Here is a 15,950-nt window from a genome sequence, read left to right as displayed (position 1 = left end):
GTAAATACTAACAAATCATAATTTGTTAAATTAACATCCCTTAATTTTCTCACTTTATATTTAGGGGATCTAAATTCCTAAAAATTATAAATTTTGTTTACGAAAGTTGTTTTGACCTCATGTTTGACCCTCACAATTTTGTCCTTTGTTAAAAGGTTCCTCGCGGTTTGAGTAGTGTGGGTGTTTATAAAATATCTTTGGCCTCGATTTCTAAGCAATGTGAGACTTTTTATTGTATTGGAACAAAAGCCCACTAGTCAAGGCTAAGGGGCTTAAGAATTTGTTAGACCTCGTGTGGGTAGAGACCCTCGTAGATTTTATTCCCATAGACGGAGCCAAGGTTTTGATTGGAACTCAGATTTATCAAGAAATATAAGGATCTCACAATGATTAGGATCGATGGAAGAATTTCTCTGAAACATGGTTGTAAACACATATATGAAATGTATGTGATGCGTCGAAATATATGATGTTATAGCAAGTTCTTGATTCACTCAAAAATCATAAGATGTTGTTGCTTGTTGAGTAATTATCGAGCTTGTGATTCTTGATTTCGTATAGAAATGCTCGAAATAGGAATTTTTTTATCTAGCTCAAATCATGTCAAAATGTCTTTTTCGTATTTTTTGTGTGTAGTACACACTTTAATTTATAAATGTATGCTTTTATATTTCATGTGTAATATTATTGATGTGAGACTATTAAAGTACATGAAATAAACGTCTTTAAGTTTTAATTCAATTAACAAATATTGATATTGTTAGGTTGAATATCATTTCCAACGTTAAAGTCCGAAATCTCACAATTACGTATGAATTTTTGTGTGGTAATTAAACCATCTCATCTATAAAAAAAGCAAAGACAAATTTGAAAAACACACCAAACATAATTAGAATGCAAATGAACATTATAATAAAGACAAGAAAGTAAGTTCCTACATTGTTGAGAACATCAATAGAACACAAAACAAATGTGATCGCAAGGTCTTTGGTGCAAAACCTTCCAGCAGGGGTGAATCTTCTCAAGACCGGACTAAGGCCAAGACATCCTCTATATTTTTTTTAAAAAAATTATATATATAATAACGATATATTATCAATTTTTTTTCATATATAATAAGGATAGATTATCAAAATAATAGTGATAAATTATTAAAATGTTCTCAAACTTGTTTTGAGAAAGTGACATCACATTTCGCCTTTCTCTTCTCCACCTATGTACCTCTATTCTCTCATATCTCTGTTCAATTGGTTCTCCCTCTCTTAGAATTTATACTAATAAAATATAATAAAATTAATACAACAATCTCTATATATAAACAAACTACTTAAAATAGAAGGATAAATTAACTAATCTCGAACAGACAAACTCTAATACCATAGTTAGCAACTCAACTACTAACTGTTAGCAAACTTTTATATGTTAACCATTGATATATGATATAATGTGATACTATTTTTAATTGTAAATTATTTTAATTAATATGTGTATTTTTTTAGGAGTGACACGATATTGAAACATAAGAAAATTGATGCATTTTTCAAGAAGAAAGTTTTCAACAAAGATAAAAATCACAAAATGGATATATTTTATTTGATTGAATTGTGTGAAGTTCTAAAAACTTGTGTCAATTGTGAAAACTGTGTGACTTGTAAAAAATTTAAAATTTGTGAGAATTGAAATTCTAACTTTTTCAACTTGTCTACTATGTATGAATTGTGTGAAACGCTAAAAAAATAATATATGACTTTTAAAAATTTCAATTATAATATTTTAATTAATACTTGTCGGTCTGCAACTCCTCTTAATGTTTTGTGATTGTAAAATGCTAGCATTGTTGATGGTGTTTTACCTAATTTGTAGTTAGTAGTATTATAGTATCACTTACTAGTAAGTTTTTTAAAATTTTATTTATTATTAAGAATTGTATAATTTGATTTGGATTCAACTTTTATATATAAAAATTTAATTTTATATGTTAAATGTGGAATTTAATTTTAATAATGTGAAATTATTTTTGTCTTTTTAATTATATTATATATTAATAAAAAATTAAAAAATGTATTTTTAATTAAAAACAGTCGGACTCCGGTCCAACCTTTGAGTCTTGAATCGGTAGGCACCCATCTGTTTTTGATTATGTTGTTTTTTAGTGTCCTTGAATAGAAGTGTCAGATGTTGTTATTGCAACCACTTTTATGCTCTTTTGATCCCTCATTTATAGTAAATAAGGTTAAAATTTTAGTTTTAATCTCTTATTTTAATAAATTTTTAATTTTGGTCTTTAATTTTTTTTCCTTTAATTTTAGTTCTTTATTTTAAAAAATATCGATATATGATCTTCAATATTAATTTGAACTTCAATTTAGTAAGACTACGATAACTTAAGTGATGTATATAAAAGCTTATATTAGGATGTGAAAAATGACATTGATATGAAATTTTAAATTACTTAATACTATTTTAATAATTTCAAAAATATTTTTTTTTAAATATTTTTTTTGAAAATTAAAAAGTAAAATTAAATTTTTTTCCATTTCTTTTTAAAATTACTTTTCTTTACTTTAACAATTTCTGAAAATAATTTTTTTTGATATTTTAATTTAGTTTTAAATTACTTAATACCACTTTAATAATTTCATAAAATAAAAATAAAAATATTTTAATTTTTTTTCTTTACTTTAAAAATTTCTCAAAATAACAACAATTAATGTTTTTTTTTTTTATAATTCTTATTGAAATTACTTTTCTTTGCTTTAAAAAAAAGGTTAGCATATAATTTTGGTCTTCATATTTCTAATTAATAAGTAGTAGTTTTATTTGTTTAACAATTGCAACTATTACCTTCTTTTATTTATAAATTTTAATTAGATGGAGTAATTAACTTCCTTTTAGTTACTATTTCAATTTTAGCTACTTTTTAGTTTAAAAAAAAAAAGCGTGTTTTTAAATTACATTATATCATTTGTTAGAAGATATGTTTATTGAACCATTTTCCCCAGTTCCTTTTTATATCCCTTTGACTTAATTTTTCTACGGTTCTCATAAAGTTTTGGTTTAAAATATATGTATTATGTTTAAAGTTTTAATTTTAAATAAAAAATGTGTATTTTGATTTGAAGTTAGTTTGAATGGAATATTTGTGATTGTTGTGGTTACTATTAAAATAATATTGTAAATGTTGTTGTCAATTAAAAAAATTGTCTTAAAAGTTAGTAGTTGTTTTTTAGAAAAAAAATTGTGAAGGAGTTAAGGTTTATTTATTTTATAAAATAAAAAATAATTGTTTGAATTGTTGTTGGTTTATTTAAATAACTAAATTATTGTAAAGGAGTTAAAGTTGATTTATTTTATAAAATAAAAAATAATTTTATATTTGAATTTTTGTTGGTTTATTTAAATAATTAAATTGTGTTGAATTTTCTACATTTATAAAAAAAATTATGATAATTTTATTTAAAATTTTGAGTATTAAAAATTTACTCAAAATTTTAGTACGTATTGCTTTTAAGAAAATCTAAAGTATTTTGAGAAAATAAATAAATTAGAACTATTTTAGAAGCTTTGATGAGTTGAAAAAATTTCTATCAATATATATATATATATATATATATATATATATATATATGTGATATGATTTTTCTTTTAAAATATAAGTCGAAAATAATCATATTTAGTCTGTTTAAATTTTTAGGAAGACATTTTTATCAAGTAAAATATGGAGTGAAATTTTGGAGATCTTATAGATTTAAAAAAGAAAAAAAAAAGTGTAATTTATTGAAAAAATAATTTAAAAAAACTTTAAATTCTAGATAAAAAAATCTTTTATGGTGTTAAATGATTAGTGATATATTTTAATAAAAATTTAAGTGTAGAAGTTATATAATTTTTTTGAATATCTACTATCTATCTAAAAAACATACATACCTTTGAATAATGCAATACCTTTGAATAATCCAAACGCATACTCTTTTTACTAGGAGGAGTTTGTCATGGTAATAACTACATCCCTTTCTTGATAGGTGACTAGTGTGTTGGAGAAGTCTTCTCTGATCCATCAAAATCCCTTTCTTGATATGGAAAGGTACACAGGGGGTGATTATTGATTAAGTTAGCCAAATGAAACGGAAGTTATTCTAATTGAATTGAGGAGAGATGAAAATAATGTGTGTTTGTTTCTTTTGAGTATTAATGTGACAGGAATGGTGTTTAGTGGGTGGGTTTGGGGTGTTACGACATATGTGAGGTGGATTTGTGTGCCATTTTCATCATAATATGTTTTTAACTAATAAATATTATAAAAAAAATATATGAAACACAAGACAATATAAATATTGTCATTCATAAATATTACAGTATTCATGATAAGTATTTTTAATTGATACATAAACTAAAAACATTTCACTAATACAAGAAAAAACCCGAGACAAATATTTATAATTGATACCAAAAAAATATATGAAAAATAATTGTGATTTATAAATAATAAAAAATACAATATATAATGTCTAAAATTTAATTATGAATCTTGAACAAAAAAAAAAATACACAATACAAATGAAATTGAAATTTTCAAATCAAAAGTAACTAAGTGTTTGCAAATAAATAGAAAACATCAATGTAGATTTAATAAAAACATCAGTAATATAGATTTAATAAAAACAATTATAGATGTTTCTCAGTCATGCCTGTGTGCTAAACATGAAAAATTCTCTCAACAAACTATAACTCAATTTAATAAAATACTATTTCTTAAAATAAGGTATATAGATGTAAAAACGAAACAACATATTTTTTCCAACTTGTAACTCAAATTCCTCTATCAATGTTCAATGAAAATTAGTCAAACCAATGTCTATTTCGAAGGTAATTAAGTCTAGTTTTTAATAAGATAAAAACCAACTCAAAAACTATCTATGGAGAAAGTTATGAACAAAATACCAAAGATATACCTACATAGATTCAGAGACAACATTATACTATTTTCATTTCAAACTTTATACTATCATGTTCATATGTTCAACTAAGTAAAATACATTCAAAATTAAACATAAATCAATTAATTACCAATACTTAACAATTATCATCTCATCACCAATCCAACCACAACACTCAATAACCATAGTAAAACAACAACTCTTCATAGTAATTAATATAAACACCTAACATGCATTATTAATAATAAATGATATTAATTCAAATATGATTATTTCAATACTCAAACATGCAAATCATGATCTCTAAGCAAACCTAAGAGAAGTTTTTAGAGGATTTTCTATGTTACCTTAACTTGTAGATGTGGGATGTGTTTTCATACGATTGAGCTTTAATCCAATTCATTGATAATAAACATCACTTTGTTTCCATCTTCAATCTTCATTTTGTTTCTTTAAGAGTGAAACCTTATCCTCTTTCTTTCTATCTTCCTCTCCTCATTTATATTCAATATTATTGTAAGAAGAATATATTGTAAAGAAATAGTGTGTGTAAGCTTGGAGGTAGAACATGCAATGGAAAATTGTGGTGTTTTCTCTCTTCTTTTTCTTCTTTCTTCTTCAATTTCCCTCTTATTTTACATTCTGCCCTCGTCTTTATTTCTTTCATTCATTCTTTTTTTTTTTATGTTTTTTTTTTTATTTCTAACAATTGAGTTTTAAGTAAAGGGAAGTGTGATGAGAATCGTCAATCACGCCCCTCCAAATCCTTACCAATGATAAGTTATGTTTGGCTACAAAATGGACTAGAAGTTGGACTTGAGATTTCTATTGGATTTATTTCTAATTCATTCCCCATCTATAATAAACACACTAGTGAGAACTTCCTAAACTAAACTTCATTTGAATAACTAATAATCATTTATGATTAAATAAGATCTAAGGGATTAATATAAATATATGAATTATGACACTAAAAATATAAATGATAAAGTCTGAAAAATGAGATTGTTTTGTTTAAAGTCCGAAAAATCACAAATAAAATAAAGACAACATGCGACCAATGCGACAACACTTTTTTTTTTTGCTAGTTGCTTAACTGTAAATGGTTTATGCACTACTTCATTCATTTTGATTTATTAATATGTTAAACTACCTTCTAGTAAATAGTTATTTGTCTTATCTAATACTTAAAAAAATTTAGTCTCAATTTGTGGTAATTGATAAAGTATAAAAGAATAATAACAGTATTGTCATAAATTTAGTGTAGTTGGACTTAGTGAGAATATGTTACATATTTAGAATTAGTGTTTGATTTGTCAAATAATCATAGAATCATGGTGCCAATTGTTGAATTAGTTATGTGAATTTGTATTTCAAGTGTTCTAAGTGTTGGGAATTAGTGTATATGATTTAAAGTAGTTGGATTAAAAGTGATATAATTCTATATTTTTTCATTCTGATGATTGATTATATATCAAAGTAAGTGTTATTTCTTTTGATGTTGTTACTACTTGTAATTTACAAATTAATTATCATGGATGAGTAGCAAAGAGAGTTTTTAACTTAAATTAAAGAGTAAGAGTTGTGGCGCCGCCTTCGCACATTTGAACCGTGTTAAAAATATTTGAATTTGAATGACTACAAATATAGTTACCTTAAATAATTGCCTCCACAAGTTGGAGGAACTCGTTACCCCGACGAATCACCATCAATAAAAGAGGTGACAATTACCCATCGTTATTATGGTTATAAATACTTGTTAATTTTAATTTTGAAATAGTTAAAAAATATGTTCATCTCTTTTACATTTTGAGTAATTAAATTATTTAAGTGTATTGGTTGTAAAATAGTATATCTATTATTGACTTTTTAATTCTTTGTATAACTTTTTATGTAATATGTTGTATTAAATTGAGTGATTATAAGTCATATGTAACACCAATGTTATAAAATAGATAATTGTTTTATGTGATGCCAATTGTTTTATGTTTAACATTATAAGTAACTTGCTTAAAATAAATAAGTGCATTGTGTTAAGAATCTAGAGCTATTGTAGGAGTTATATAAATGAATTTTGTGTATAAAACTTTGAAATTAATTTAGATTTTGAGTGTGTTTTGAAATTATGTTAAAATAAATGTCCTCTTACACACTTGTTCCAAAGTGTTAAGTAATGACTTGTCATTGAGTTGATGTGTGTGTTTTTATTGAAACTCTTAAAGGTATAAACTAGTTTAAAAATTGCTCTATTTGTATAACTTAAATGAAACTTTTTGAATAATTATTTTAAGAGTAAAACTAGTAAGCCATTGTTTGAAAAGTTAATTGAACTTGACAATGTTTCACTTCATTCAACATAATGTAGTATGAAGCTACTAACTGAATCTATATGCTTCTGATTTTTGTTTATAAATCCTAGTGAGTAACTATGGTATATCTTTCATAATTGAACCGTTAAATGTATTTAATTGATTTATTGTGTAATGTTAGTTTATAATGATACACAAATGATTAAGACATATTGTATTTAAAAGAGTAATGAATGTCTTCAATATGTTTAAATTTTTAATATGTCTTTGATATTGTCTTTAGAAACCAAGTTTAAATCTTCAAGGTGAAAAATTCGATAATAGTTCGTTTATCGTTCACTATAAATTTTGATGACAAAATTTCTTTTATAAAAGAATAATTGTAACACTTCAATTTTTTTATTAATTAAATAGGATTTTAAAGAATCAACATACTTACCCAAACTGCATTCTAATTTTTAAATTGTGCGATTTTAGTCACTCTAAATTTTCAATTATGCGATGTAGTTTCCTGAAGTTTTTTTTAGCAGTCTTAATCCCCTACATGTACCCCTCTTTTGATATCTTAGTCCGATATTCAAATTTTGACCGAATTTTGCTGAGTTGGCAATTTTGACTCCAATTAAAATCTAACTCAACATTTTAATAACTTTATTTTTATTTAAAATAAAAATAAAAGAAACTTAGCTATCTCCTTCTCACACTCAACCAAGCTTCTTCATGTGTGCTCTCATTATTATCCTTTCAAATTTCACAATCTTCATCAACAAAACCCATAAAATCCCCAAGATCAACCATAATTTGAAATCTCTTTCACGAATCTTCGTGTTTAAATATGTCAGTGTAAAAACAAAGAATTCACTATGAAGGACTTTAACACTCATCTCTTCGATAAGAAGCCAACTACTATCTTTGCATAGATGTATAATTCCTCATTTCAGTTGTTATGCTTGTACGCATTAATATGCAAGTAGTCTTTTATGTTATATGAAGCAAAGGATTAATGAATTATGAATTTCTCGGTGGATTTAATTTTGGTGTGACATGAGAATAGATTATTATCATTCAATTATAAAATAATAATGAATTATTATTGATTTTTTGGATTTTATGGGTAAGAATGCTGTGATTGTATTGCAGGGATTTGAAAAACAATAAAGAGGATATCTAGGCTTTATATTACTGGAAATTAGCCTTTTACACGCGGATTTGAGTTATATTTTTGCAGAAAACATGTTACCTACGAAATTATTTCCACGTAACTTTTAAGATTTTTGAGTCTGCAAATAACTTACCTGTAGAAATTTCCGCTAGAAATATAAATAAAATCTACAGTAACTTACAATTTCTTACGATTTTTCATGCAGAAATATCTGCATACTTTTCCTCCAAATGATTCCACATGAAATTTTTCCGGAAATGTTGTAGGAAATTCCGAGGTAAAGCATCAAAATATGTTTCGAAGAAAAATCTGCAAGAAAAATTTATATAAAAATTTCAACTAAAATATATGAAAACATTATTACAAGTACATTTATTAAGTATTTAATATTAGTCTTTAATTGCAATACTTCTAAAAAAAAATTATTTTATGTTCACAAATCATAACTAAGTATTAATTAAAGCATGATCCAATATGATCATACCAATGTCATCATCTCCACTATTTCTGCTTAGACGCTTTCATTATAAGTTGACGCAGTGGTGGCATCAATACTTGGGAGGACTTGGCCTCCTTAACCTCTCTCCAGGTTACTAAAGAGACACTATGCATTTCGGTATCCCACCATAGCTACAAAGGAGCTCAAAAACATAAGATTGGCTAGGTGTTGTCCTAACAATTATTGCTTCTTTTCATCATCACCGATCACTATAATGTCATTCATATATACCAATAACACTGTTACTCCCCCTGACTCAGAGTGTTTGATAAAGAGGGTATGATCTCCTTGGATTTGTTTGAAGTCTAGATCCACCATGAATCTAGCAAACCTCCCAAACCACATTCATGGTGATTGTTTAAGCCGATATAAAGCCTTCTTTAGCTTACAAAAGGTGTTAGCAGCAATATGTTCACTATATCCAAGGGGTAAGTCCATATAATTCTCTTATTCTAGATCTCAAATTGTGCAAGTTCCAAATGTAATTAGCTGCTAGGGATAATATCACTCATGCATTTTTTTACATCAAATTGGTACAAGTTCCACTCCATATGTTTGAGTAAATCCTTTAGCTACCAACCTTGCATTGTACTACTCAATAGACCTATCAGTCTTGCACTTTATAGTGTATACCCACGTGCATCCTACATATTTCCTTCCATTTGGTAGAGGGACAAAATCCCAAGTACCATTCTTGTCTAGTGCTTCCATTTCCAAGTTCATGGATTGTTTCCATTTCATGTCAAAACAATGCTTTAGATAGAGAGGTAGGTATAGTTGCAATGTTTAAGCTTGTGAGAAAGGCTTTATGGGTAGGTGAGAATTGTTCAAATCATAGGTAGTTCGATAGAGGTAGGGTGGTTTGTTGGTACATGTCCTATTATTCTTCCTAAGGGAAATTGGGATATGGAGGTCATAATAAGTTGGTGGTGTGTTGTATTCTAATTCTAGTGCATGAGAAGATTCATAAATTGGATCACTCGAATTTGAAGCATTAAGAGAAGTTACCTCGTGTAACGTCAGATTGGACTCTTAGATATGAATAGATTCAGGAATGACCTTTGTTGTTCTTGTATATACTAGATTCTTCCCATATCTTACATTAACGTCATCATTACCATCTTTCTTAGAATCAATTTCAATCTCAATTTCAAGTTCAAAAGTTAATTCAAGAAGTAAAAAAGACTCATCTTCCTTACTTGTATTCTCCCCCTGAAGATGAGTTTGACCAAAGTAAATTTCTTGTTCATGGAAGGTGACATCGTGGGAGACAAGTAATTTTTGGGATAGTGGATGATAGCATTTGTAGCCCTTTCGGGTGGAAGATTACCCGATAAAGATAAATTTTAAGGCTCTAGGATCAAGTTTCCTCTATTATCACCATGGATATAGACAAACGATTCACACTCAAATATTATAGGAGTATGATTATTAGAGGTGGACATATTAGGGTAGAATAAGGACAAGGCCTCTATAGGAGTTTTGAAGGCAATGACACTAGAACGTAAATTATTTATGAGGTATGAAGTAGTTAATACCGCTTCTTCCCAAAAAAATTTAGGAACCTTAGTTTGAAATAACACAGCTCGAATTTGATCTAACAAGTGGCCATTTTTACTTTTAGCAAGCCCATTTTGTTGGGATGTTTTAACACATGAGGACTCATGAATAATGCCCTCTTCTTTGAAAGAAATAATTAAGACCATGGTTAAAGTTAGCATTATTAGACCTAATCCTCTTAACACTTACTCCAAACTGATTTTTTTATCATGGAGAAGAACTGTAGAAACACATACGTGACTTCATATTTTTATTTTAGTAAATACACCCAAGTAACCCGAGTACAATCATCAATAAAGGTTATAAACCACCGTGTACGTGATATATTTGGAACATTTGAAGGACCCTACACATCTGTATGAATTAAATAAACTGGAAAAATACTTATTGTATTACTAATTGGAAAAGGTACACGCTTGTGTTTAGCAAGCTCACACACATCAGAATGAAGACACTCTACATGTAATTTCCTAAAAAAGGAAGGAAATATTTGCTTAATGATTTGAAATGAAGGGTGAACAAGGCGACAATGGTAGAGAAGAACCTTATCCCTAATGGTTTTTATTAATTCTAAAAAAAATGAGTTATTGTTGTTGAATAACTTCAGAGCTGAGTCTTGGTTATCCAAACAATAAAGGCCATTCCATTCTCTAGCATGTCCAGTCATCCTCCCTGAATTCTTGTTCTGAAAAACACAAGAGTTGTTATAGAAGGTAACATTTATAGAAGATAACATTACATGATAGGTCTTTTGTGAGTTTTTGTATGAAAATGAGGCTAGTAGACAATTTAGGGATATGGAGAACATTTCTTAGAGTTATGGATGGATTTATTTGGTCATCTCCTTGATCTGCTGCAGTTATAAGGGTACCATCTGCTATTGATATTCTCTTGTTGCTATGGAAAGGTGAATAAGTAGCGAAATATGTGGGTAAAGGTGTCATGTGGTATGTGGCTCCAAAATCCATGATCCAATATTGGTTAAATGGTATATATGAAGCATTAAATCCAAAAGAAAATGGAAACATACCTGAATGTGCCAAAGAGCAAGTACCTGTGGGTTTCTCTGAACTAGTGAGTAAAGATCTCAACTTTTCTACCTCATCTTAATTCAATTGCATCATACCTTCTCGACTTTCTTCGCTAGTACTTGTAGTTATGTGTGTTTGACCTCCCTTTTTTCCCCACTCCTTGTCTCGGTGTTGAGAGCCCCACTCTCTACTAGGTGGCTTCCCATTCAATTTCTTGCATTTTCACGAGTGTTGTGAGACTTGTTGCAATAGGCACACCATACTCATTCACCTTTCTTCTCCACATAGGCTCCTTCTCCTTTCTTTTGGTCAACCATCATTGCTGAGCGTTCTACAGGTGGGGCTGTCAGCATTAGTCCCCTTCTACTTTCTTCACTTCTCACTATAGCCACTACTTCATTAATTCATGGTAGTTTCTCCTTACCAAGGATTTACACTCTAACTTGATCAAAATCAGAGTTGAGTCTCACCAGGAAATCATAGACTCTATCCTGTTCAATATACTCCTTGAGTAATGTTGCATCTGCTAAACACTTGGATTTTATAACTCTGTAATGATTCAACTCCATCCACAAAGCTTTGAGGTGATTTTCATACTTAGTAACAGTCTTGTTTCCCTATTTAGCAGCCATAGTTGTCACCTTCACATTGTATATTTGAGAAACATCTTTGGCTTTGGAATAAGTCTCTTCTAATGCCATCCAAATCTGTTTCCTAGTGTTGAGAAACATGCAAGTTTCACTGATTTTTGAGGTCAATGCGTCCCATAACCATGCCATGATCATAAAATCCTTTTTATCCCACCTCTTAAATTTGGGATTTGTTTCTTTGGGGGGTTCATCTGTTAAGTGTTCCTAGTGACGACTAGTTTCAAAACAAAGAAGGCAACAAACAAACTTTAGAGATCACAAAGAGATTGGCTTCATTTTTGGTAAACGATCCTTCACCGCTAACTCCAAACTTGATAGCAATCATGCTTCCAACAACAATCTACAATAAATGATTATAACATTAATATTAGTCATGATTTTAAAATGGCTTAGTTTGAGAGCGGTGCGTGGATACTAATTTTAAAATATAACGAATTAATTACTAGACTTGTCCACAATGAAGATGGAAACAAAAGTAGCAACAACGTTGACACCTCCGGTAATTACTGCGGACATGAGCGAAGCATCGTTTCCAAAACCAAGAGTTTTGAAAAGCACAGGTGCATAAAACATGATAACATTGATGCCGGTGAGTTGTTGGAAGAATGGAATGAGAGAGCAAAAAGTGAGTTGAGGCCTGTATCTTGGTTGTGTAATATTCTTCCACGGGTGCTCCACCTTTTTGGCTTCCTCGCAAGCATCAATTAGATCTTGGAACTCCTCATCAACATTATCAATGCCACGAATCTTTTGCAACATTTTCTTAGCTCCTTCTTTTTGGCCCCTTTCAATCATAGAGTTTGGTGTGTCACCTAAGAAAAAAGATCCTATACACAACATGATTGCAGGGACGGCTCCAATACCCAAAGAAATTCTCCATCCACTCTCAAGTTTGGCAGTCCAGTAGTTGATAAGATTTGCACCTAGGATTCCAATTGTGATCATCATTTGGAAGCCAATGTTGAGTGCACCTCTGATCTGTGTTGGAGCCATTTCAGACAAATACACTGGAACAGACTGTTTAGGAGCCACAAACAAAATTAAATGCAATCAGTCTTGCAATATTCTTGACCTTTTATACATCATAACATGGAAGCATAAGATTGATACCAATTCATACCTGATTACAATATCCTACACCGAAACCAAGCAATAGGCGACCGAGGATAAGCATTTCAATGTTGACAGCAAAACCATTCAACAAAGCCCCAACAAGGAAAAACAAGCCACCCGCAAACATTGAGGCCTTACGTCCAAACATTCTTGTAGTCGTGGAAGCAAAGAAAGAAGCTATTAATGCTGCAAGATACAAGGAAGATGTGAACAAAGTAAGGAGCTCGTTGTCAAATTTGCAATATTGGCTCTCGTGCCCAGATTCATCTTTCATTTGCTTGTAAACACCAGGGAAGAATTTGACAAGGAATGGTTCCATGGAAGTCACTCCTCCTGTAATACCAAGATCATAACCAAAAAGTAGACCTCCCATGGCCGCCACCAAACATGTGACCAACACAAATGATGTGACCTTCCCTTCATAATGCCTTCCATTTTTTGAAGCGACTAAGACTCCACCAGCCATCTTTCAAACCCGTGTATCTTAAGGTTTAGGTATGTCTGTGATGTAAACTTGTTCTCACTTTTCTTTCTTGATGTGTAAGATGTGAAATATTATGCCCATTTTATAGAGTAGACAATTGACAACAAGATAAGAGGAAGTTATAACAAACATATAGTTGTTTCGACAGTACACACATTTTGAATATTCGTAATTATTTGCATCCTAGTAATTTGCTGAGATTACAGCATTCTTTCTCTAAATTTGGCGTCGTTACAATATTATCGAGACTTGGGATAAGAGCTAATTTTTGGATTAGATTATCAAACGGAATGATAGAACAAACCACTTTAAAAAAATACCTGACGGTACTCTGTCAATCTATTTATGGTGTAATGAGAAAAAGTAGATGCGAAGTTAGTTGAATCCCATTTATTAAAAAAAATAATTCTTAGGAATTATGTTAAGTATTTTAAGGTTAAATAAATTTAATAATCATTTGAAATTAAATATTTTAAAATTTACTTATTTGAATTAATAAGGAAAAGTATAAATCAACGAACCAATCAAAATTTCTTACAACTCGTACAAGATGAGGTTGGACCGATAAATGAACGATCAAACATATAACTGAGGATGTTATATTTTATGATGGAATTGAGATTGTACTTTTTATTTGACCATTTTTTTTATTATTCTGTTACAATTAAATGTCCTTGTTTTCTAGTCATTACAATGACTATCCATCTATTATTATTATTTTATCTTTTCTCTTTTTATTTCAGTCCATAGTATATGAGTTTGATTTACTAATTAATTTTCAAATTACTAACATAATTTAAGGGTTCTCAACATTCGTAGGAAAACAACTTTGTCTACGTCGAATATGCGCTAAAATACGCTACATATTTTTTTGTAGTATTTTAAAATAATTTATAAAATGTATTATTGTCTTTCGTATGGTGAAAGACACATAAATTTTTAATGACAAAATAGAGAGATAAAATGTATTTATAATTATAATAAAGGGGCAGCCGTATGATTTCATTTATGTAGTAAAATGAAAAAAAAGAAAAATAACTGTCAAATCAAAAAGTTATGATATATTGCTTTTTCTACCGAGTGTTAGTTGTGCGTATAAGATAGCATTACAAAAAATTAATGTATGTTCAACTAACGCATAGTAATCTAATAAGGGTTAGGTTTTATCCTCCTTAATTGAAAAAATAAATAAAATACCAGCCACTGAGAATTTCAATTTCTTTTAGACTAAAAAAATATATAAAGACATGTTTTTCATTCGTTTTCTCTCACAACAAGGTACAAGCCACATTAAAATTATGTTTTTCATTTGTTTTTTTTTCTAACAACAAGGTACAAGCCAAATTAAAATTTTATTATACATTGATAATCTATGAAGTATTTATACATCTTAGATCTCTAAAATACAAAGAAAATACATGAAGCCTCAAACACAAGCTAAAAGATATACAAAGTGGAATAATTCAACATTTAGTTACTTCAACCTAGAATCTTGTTCATTATGACTAGAATACTTAATAGTAGGTAGTCTAAGATACATGCAATGAATGGAGAAACCTTTTGAACAGTTGATTCAATTTCAATTTATATCTATCTTTTTAAAACATCCAAAAATACGACAATATATTCGTCAGTTTAGTAAAAATTATCCGCCGATGACCTTCCGTATTGTTTGATCTTGTTTTCTTTTATTCAAAATTCCCTTTTTACTTTAAAATGTAGTTAACTAAACTATGGAAATTGTGTATGCTTATACAAAATTAAATTTTTTCGATAGTGATGAATTAAATATTAAGAATTAATAGCTTCTAAATTGTAATTACTGTTCTCCTTTCCATTTCTTTGAGGGATTTTTGTGTAATGAAAGACAATAATTTATTTTATAAAATATTGCAAGATTCTATAAAAATATACACATCAAAGTTTACCGAACAATTAACATAGGAAATCTGATTTTTGAGTAAAAAAAAAATAGATTATGAATTAACAAAGCACAATGTTACTTAATTATGAATGTATGATAACGACATTACATTTATTTTTTTATTTATTGGGATGAAAAATTAATAAACGTATAAAATGTAATAGATTGTTTCACGTAAATATTTAATTTTAGTTCAATTATTAATTTTAAAACACTTCACTAAACTATTTTTTACTCATACTTCAATATGATGTTGATATCTGTAATATAGTCATTTTTTT

The 15,950-nt window shown here is 28.7% G+C and overlaps 1 protein-coding gene across 1 annotated transcript; it reads right to left on the bottom strand.

Moving 5' to 3' along the window:
• Nucleotides 1–12,115: 12,115 nt before the first annotated feature.
• On the bottom strand, nucleotides 12,116–14,075 carry LOC101496131 (sugar transport protein 11-like). Its single transcript, XM_073369535.1, has 4 exons — nucleotides 13,269–14,075; nucleotides 12,592–13,165; nucleotides 12,460–12,488; nucleotides 12,116–12,352 (listed from the first exon to the last, which is right to left on the bottom strand). The coding sequence occupies exons 1-4, from the start codon at nucleotides 13,725–13,727 to the stop codon at nucleotides 12,116–12,118; spliced, it is 1,299 nt and encodes a 432-aa protein (XP_073225636.1). The 5' UTR covers nucleotides 13,728–14,075.
• Between the last annotated feature and the right edge of the window lie 1,875 nt (nucleotides 14,076–15,950).

This window comes from Cicer arietinum, chromosome 6 (assembly GCF_000331145.2).
Source record: "Cicer arietinum cultivar CDC Frontier isolate Library 1 chromosome 6, Cicar.CDCFrontier_v2.0, whole genome shotgun sequence".
Lineage (NCBI taxonomy): Eukaryota > Viridiplantae > Streptophyta > Magnoliopsida > Fabales > Fabaceae > Cicer > Cicer arietinum.
Note: the sequence above shows the minus strand (reverse complement) of the source record. Positions and strands in the feature narration are given on the sequence as shown.

Excerpts from the sequence above, each read along its gene's own strand:
- LOC101496131 (XM_073369535.1), bottom strand. The coding sequence starts at position 13,727 with ATGGCTGGTGGAGTCTTAGTCGCTTCAAAAAATGGAAGGCATTATGAA. Across the intron at positions 12,489-12,591 it reads CTTCATTGTGGACAAGTCTA|ATTGTTGTTGGAAGCATGAT; the intron begins GTAATTAATTCG and ends CATTTATTGTAG. Across the intron at positions 12,353-12,459 it reads GGAAGCATGATTGCTATCAA|GAACACTTAACAGATGAACC; the intron begins GTTTGGAGTTAG and ends AGTCGTCACTAG.